The 7,500-nt window shown below is 34.7% G+C and overlaps 1 protein-coding gene and 1 long non-coding RNA gene across 3 annotated transcripts in view; one reads left to right on the top strand and one right to left on the bottom strand.

Annotated features, from left to right (window-relative positions):
* LOC136849149 (neural cell adhesion molecule 1-like) overlaps nt 1–7,500 on the top strand; it is a 183,928-nt gene that overhangs the window by 137,154 nt on the left and 39,274 nt on the right. For both annotated transcript variants that reach the window (XM_067122226.1, XM_067122225.1), the window contains exons 6-9: nt 1,358–1,509; nt 3,370–3,511; nt 4,695–4,825; nt 6,901–7,060. In XM_067122226.1, coding sequence (XP_066978327.1) covers nt 1,358–1,509; nt 3,370–3,511; nt 4,695–4,825; nt 6,901–7,060 — 585 coding nt within the window. The remainder of the gene's footprint in view (nt 1–1,357; nt 1,510–3,369; nt 3,512–4,694; nt 4,826–6,900; nt 7,061–7,500) is intronic.
* The window catches only part of LOC136849150 (uncharacterized), a 168,294-nt gene continuing 166,247 nt past the window's right edge, over nt 5,454–7,500 (bottom strand). The window contains exon 3 of the long non-coding RNA XR_010856244.1: nt 5,454–6,030. This is a non-coding gene — a long non-coding RNA (uncharacterized lncRNA). The remainder of the gene's footprint in view (nt 6,031–7,500) is intronic.

Raw genomic sequence — 7,500 nt, 5'->3', positions numbered from 1 at the left:
CGAATACCTATAATAAAAACGTAGAATAAATTAATGAATTACTATTATCAACGACTTTTGTATAAAGACATAACCAACTGGACGCCTTTTTAACTTTAGGCAAAATTAATGATATTTGCTTACTTGAATGCTTCCTTTGAAAAATAATCGTGAAATTTCGAAACTATAAATGGAATTAAAACAATGGCTGGACTACGGACAGAGCTCCGAAAAAAATGTATTTAAAATCCCAATGTTCTATTTTGGTAGCGTCACAGTGTCTGTTCGTTCTTGCATACTCATGTTATTTAAAACGAGAGATTTCAGATAATTCCTTTGATCGGTTTTCTTTTTACGAAAAGAATAAATCATTTACATCCTCATCCCATGGAACAATGCAAAGAAGATTCTCAATAAAAATTCTATTTGCTGAATACCAACCTCAAATATCAATCGCTCATCGTTAACGAGGTTTTCGTATCACAAAGGTATACTTTCATCTACAACTCTTTGTGATTCAACACTAAAACGACTTTCTTGTCTCTTCAAGGACTCGATTTTTTTTATACTGTATATTTTTATTTATCAAAAGAATCGATCAGACTTGGAATAAGTGTCCCTGGCATCTAATAAATGAAGTTCACGATCAAAGTTCTCTCAAAAAGAAACAGTGTAAAACAAAGTGGAAAAAAAAAACAGTCGTGAGAATAAAAGCAAGGTTTAGATTAATCCTCTGTGACTATAGGAATGTGACGTCTCTCTACTTATTTCAGTCAAACATTTGAGTTGACTTTTAATGTTCAAAAAAGCTCTCTTCTATTCCATTTAATATCAAAGGGGAATTTTTATGCGTTTGAATCTAAAGGATCTCGGTTTTAGTTAATCGTTTTATGTACATTGTCTGCAGAAAATAATTCATGGTATTTTGGCAATTGGTATATGTAAAAATAATGATTGAATATGGTATTTGTATTCCTGTTTTGTTTTCGATTGTTTTTAGTTTCTGTTTTTTAAAAAAGTTACCATATGGACAATTTAGACCTATTCACTTATCTTATTACAAATCTCTCCATTTTAAAAGGATGCACTGAATCTCTCTCTCTCTCTCATACACACACACAACCGACGTTTTTTTCTCTCTCTCTCTCTCTCACGCACACACACACACATCCACACATTAAATCTCTCTCTCTCTCTCTCTCTCTCTCTCTCTCTCTCACACACACACACACACACACACACACACACACACACACACACACACACACACTCACACACACACGCACAAATATGCAAATATGATCCTATTCTCCAAATATCTAAAACCCCTTTACGTTTAATCATTTACTTAAATTCCCTATGCATCTAATCATTTCAGTGGAGCCTTTAGGCGTCCAGCTGTATGGTCCCGACGAACCTCTCAGCTACGGGAAACAATACGAGGCTGTGTGCGAAGTGACGGGGTCAAGACCACCTCCGACTATCACGTGGTGGAAAGCAACGGTTCGAGTCCAGGGCGCCAGAGAGACGGTAAGTAAATAAATAAATAAATAGGCGAATAAATAAATAGGATGTATATATATACATATATATGTATGTGTATATATATATATATACAGTATATATATATATATATATATATATATATGTGTGCATTTTTCTTTATCATTAACAAGTTCACGAGAGAGAGAGAGAGAGAGAGAGAGAGAGAGAGAGAGAGAGAGAGAGAGAGAGAGAGAGAGAGAGAGAGTTCTATTCGATAATCATATCCTCCTCGCAAATATCTACCATTTTCCCATGACTGAATCCTGCCCTTGGCTTTTAAAATCTCTCTTGTTTAATTCTGCCCAGAATTATTTTCCGACAGGTTCCCCCCTTTGTCTCTTTTGCACCTGAGAATTTCCTCCTTTGTTAATGAGTTAATATGGACTTTCCCTTCCTTCTCTCATTCCTTCATTATTCATTTATGCTTTATTCGGTTTCCTCGGATGCCCTTCATCCCTCTTCGGACTTCTAATGGAATTCTTAATCTCCTTATTTCTACGTCCCTTAAGTAATGAGGAGAGATTTTATTCCCGACCTTTACACCCGGTTCAGAACAGAGCAATTTCGTTGGACCTTTACACAGAGCATCAGAATTAATCTCCTCATTTCCTTGTTCTTCGGTTCCATTAGGGTCTCTCTCTCTCTCTCTCTCTCTCTCTCTCTCTCTCTCTCTCTCTCTCTCTCTCTCTCTCTCATTTCCAGGGTGTGTCCCAGTGTTCGTCTTTTGATGAGGTCTTTTTTTTTAGTCATTTATGTATGCACCAAGCACCCGTGTTTCTTGTTATATATATATTTCTTATTAACTTGAGTATTTTACTCATGAGAGGAGAAATTAACAACTACTGTTTCTATATACATATATCCGCTACTATAAAAATCATTATTGCTTATGTGTTTGCATTGTTGTTTTACTCTTTTGTACTATTTTGAATCCATTTTGTGGTTTTCCGAACACTGAAGTAGAGAGAGAGAGAGAGAGAGAGAGAGAGAGAGAGAGAGAGAGAGAGAGAGAGAGAGAGAGAGAGAGAGAGACCTTCAATTCGAAAATCATATCCTCCTCGCAAATATCTACCATTTTCACATATCTGAATCCTGTTCTTGGCTTTTAAAATCTCTCTTGTTTAATTCCGCCCAGAATTCCTTCCCGACAGGTTTCCTCCTTCGTGTCTTTTGTACCTGAGAATTTCCCCCTTTGTCAATGAGTTAATAAGGACTTTTTCCTCCTTCTCTCATTCCTTCATTATTCATTTATGCATAATTTGGTTTCCTCGGATCCCCTTCATCCCTCTTCGGACTTCTAATGGAATTCCTAATCTCCTTATTTCTACGTTCCTTAGGTATAGAGGAGAGATTTATTCCCGACCTTTACAGCCGGTTCAGAACAGAGCAATTCCGTTGGACCTTTGCACAGAGCATCAGAACTAATCTACTCATTTCCTTGTTCTTCGGTTCCATTAGGGTCATTATTCTCTCTCTCTCTCTCTCTCTCTCTCTCTCTCTCATTTCCTGTTTTTTTTTTTTCTAGTTATGTTTGTATGCACCGAGCATGAGTGCCTCTTTTAATTACCTCTCCTATTACTTTTTTCACTCATTAAAGTATAAAAACAATAGTTTTTATATATATGTATTTACTCTTGTAAGAAATGATTAGGTGTATGTACAATATTGCTATTCTATTCAATTTATAGTCCGTGGTGAAATAAAATAAATTTATTTGTAACCACACACATATATATATATATAATATAAAGAGAGAGAGAGAGACCAAGTCAGTTATTTAATCATCCTTTCTCACTAGCAGTAGAAGAATTTGGTATAATTTTTCCTTCCTGGGTTTCCCTGCAGACTACCAGTGATGGCAACATGACCACATCTATGTTGACTATAACTCCTAAGCCGTCTGACGATGGGACCACTATGACCTGCCGGGCGGAAAATCTAGCAACCAATACTGTCCTTGAACAGTCCCTTCCATTAACTGTTTACTGTAAGTTTAGAGTACAATTGCAGAACGTGTAATGTATATACATATAATATATATATATATATATATATATATATATATATATATATATGAGCAATGTTGAAAGCTGATTATCACCAGTTTAGTGGGATTTTGTAGACACTGTTCAGATTGTATTCAGTTCGTTGTTGACGTGTAAAGTCCCTTGAAATTTTTTTGATTTTTGTTTTTTGTTTTGTTTTCGGTAACACTTAATTGAAAATTCATTCAATTATAGAGAACCATAATGGAAAAACGTTTTTTTTTTTTTTTTTTGGGGTTAAGGAATATACAAGAGTGAAATGTTCATGATTGTAGTCAAGTGCTGATTCTGATTATTGTTTTTGAATATCTGTGTTGGTAGTTTTTGCTGTAAATTTTTATGAGTTACCGATGTTTTAGTTTCAAATGGACCCCTTTTCTAATTTAATCCCATTTTTAGAGATTGGCCCCTTCTGGGGATCCCACAATTATGGGAATCACAGTGGGAAACCAGGGTTTTTGGCCGGGGGGGAAAATATAAAAAGAGTTAAGGTTTGAAATTAATATTACACTCTAGGAAAGTAAGGGCTTGGTAACCAGGTGAAGACCTGGCGCCTTAGGCTAGGTAGGGTAAGATGCCAAGTGCCCAAGTTAGGTTAGAGGGAGGGGGTTAGAATCTAGACAAGGCTCCAGTACCCTGGGTCAGGTTAGGTTTGGTCACAACCTCATTATTTTAATTTATAGCGATCTAAGTTGGTTACATGAAGAAGCGGGGGCGAGGGGATTCAGGGGAGCAAAGCCCATGGATAGGTAAAGTCCAGTGCCCTAGGTTAGGTTGGGGGTCCAGGGGGGCAGGAACGGGAAAAGTAGACATTAACGCATAGAAACATCAAATTTTCATTTTCAGAAGATGATTAAGGTTGACAACACAAATTTAAATAATTACAAATACACACACACACACACACACACACACATATATATATATATATATATATAATTGAATGACTGAACCCCAGTACGATACACGCGATTCAAAAACGTTTATTAAAAACATAAGGCGATGAAAACCCCTCCTCCCCTGCATCTTCCTCCGTCCTCATAAAAAAATTTAATATCGGCGCCATTTACAATTTTTCGTGGTAAAACCTAATATCTTTTCTTTCCCTTTTTTTCCCTTTACCAGACGTTCCAGAGACGTTCGTGAGTCTGGGTTCGAACTTGGACCCTCGCAATATCAAGGAGGGGGACGATGTTTACTTCGAGTGTTCCATCAAGGCTAATCCTCGATCATACAAGGTTGTTTGGAAGCATAACGTAAGTCCTTCTATATTATGTACACCCAAAGGTGGAAGGGAAAATGGTGGGCAGGAGACAGCAGCGAGTGTAATGGAGTGGAGAGTGTGTCGGCGTTCTTTTAGATATCTATACACACAAAAATATACGAACATACACATACACTCAATATATATATCTATCTATATATATATATATATATATATATATATATATATATATATATATATATATATATATATATATGTGTGTGTGTGTGTGTGTGTGTTTATGTTATATATATGTACATCCATATATATATATATATATATATATATATATATATATATATATATATATATATATATATATATATATATATATATATATATACTCAGTTGCATGAAGATAAATAAAATGAGGAAGGAGATCTATGAATAAACAAATGAACATGAAAATTAGATTGATTGATTGATTATGAAATTTAGGTCTTGAAGACCAAGCGCCGGAACCCATAATGATTAATCGGCGCCATAATGAAGCTGAAATATATAAATCAATGATATGATTGATAATGAATAGGTGAATGATGACATATGAACTTTCTAGGTTCAAAATTGCGTCTGAAAAATTGAAACGCCAGAATAATAAAGACAAAATAACCTTGATGCTTTAAAGTGGCATTTCAAAATATCCAAATGATAAAACGAAAATTTGTCACTTTTCAAGAATGCTGTTTTTCAGTAATGCAGTGGAAAATTAAAGGTGCAATTGGAATTCGTAACGAGATTAAGGTTCACCAATAAAAAAAATGGATGGCATTTCCACCTTTAAAGAGTAGGAAGTGTAAACTGATAATGAATTAAAGACACAAACATAAACGCGCTTTGGAAATGCAACTTTCGGAAGAGAATCCATCACGATCTTTTCAGACGATGATCTCAAAGGATACCATCTCTTTGAGGAATTTTAACCCGGAAATAAATATCATCCCCGTATTGTTCCTGTTCCCTAAAAGTTTAAAAATTACAGCATTCGCACTGCAAGAGAACCAAGAAAACAAGACATTAATCCTTACCTTTATACATTTGCGAACCTCCACAAACAATCCCCAGTTTCCTGGCATCATTCGCTGGTATGATCCCACAAGTCTTGTCAAAGGAAGTCTTGTTAAAGATCCGAATTAATAAGCAGCGTTCTCGACATGAGGCTGAACTTCGAGAATCGCATCAACCAGGACTCAGTATCTGGAACAGAGAGTTGAATCTTGTAAACACTTAATTTATTATTCATCAATAACAATCATATCGCTATGCATAGAAAAACTTCAGTATTAAATTACAGGGCTTTATATGACTAATGAGGCACGAATATTCGAAAATGTCTTGACCCTTATTTATTCTTAAGGCTGTTGTGGACTGAAGGAATTTCATCAAAAAGAGAATAACAAACACCTGACTGATTGTTATTTGTAAACCGGGTGTCGTGGAGCCTATTATTGTAAGGACTAAAAGGTTAACATTTCAACAACCTTAGAGAACAGTGAAATAAAATTTTTTACTAATGACCTGTTTTTTTAGTGAATTTGAAAAAAAATCCAGTCAGGATTTTTTCCACAACAGCTAAAGAGTTTAGTGTAATTTTTAACTGGGAAATGTGGCTCTGAATTCCAGGTTTTAAGAAGCAGAAACCTTATGTTGTATATTGTTTAGTGCCAGGGCACTTGTAAAATAGCTGTTTTATTATTACGAGGGGCACTCGATATAAACTTATACCCCAAAATTGAAGTGGGTAAATATAACATACATACATACATACATACATACATACATACATACATACATATTATATATATATATATATATATATATATATATATATATATATATATATATATATATATATATATATATATATATATTATATATATATATATATATTTATATATATATATATATATATATATATATATATATATATATATATATATATATACATATATATGTGTGTGTGTTCTGTGTTTAAGTTACTAAGCAAACATGTGGTTTGTCCATATAGATATGCTTTAGATGTAGTGTACTCACTATATGAAAAATATCCCCTTCCCTTTCCACCAGGGGCGAGAACTACAGCACAACATAACTAGCGGAATTATAGTCAGCAACCAGTCTCTGGTCTTGCAAAAAGTGACGAGAAGGCACGCTGGGCGTTATACGTGCACAGCCTCCAACATTGAAGGAGATGGCACGGCCGATCCTGTTACTCTCGACATCAAATGTGAGTCAGTTTTGCTTACCCATTTTTTATGTACTGGTCTTTTGTCCAAGGCATATTTTCATTTTGATTTAAGGTCGTCAAACAAGAGGTTTATTTCCACTTTAAGTTCAGATTGTTGGACGTTATCACTTGAAAAATGATTATTTTAGATGCTCAGTAACCCGTTTTCTTACAAAAAAAAACTTAGTGCTTATCCTTTTGATTTGAGGTCACACAAGAGATTTATTTCCACCTTAGGTTCAGATTGCTGGAAGTTATCACTTGAAAAATAATTATTTTTGACACTCTGTAACTCGTTTTCTTACATAGAATTTAGTGTTTATCCATCGGCTATTTTCCTTTTTATCTGAGCTCAGACAAGATGATTATTTCCACCTTTGAGTTCAGATTGTAGAATGTTATCCCTTCAGAATTAATTATCTTAAATGCTCTATAACCTG

Source organism: Macrobrachium rosenbergii, chromosome 20 (assembly GCF_040412425.1).
Source record: "Macrobrachium rosenbergii isolate ZJJX-2024 chromosome 20, ASM4041242v1, whole genome shotgun sequence".
Lineage (NCBI taxonomy): Eukaryota > Metazoa > Arthropoda > Malacostraca > Decapoda > Palaemonidae > Macrobrachium > Macrobrachium rosenbergii.
The sequence above is the reverse complement of the archived record's forward strand: the minus strand, read 5'-3'. Positions and strand labels throughout refer to the sequence as shown.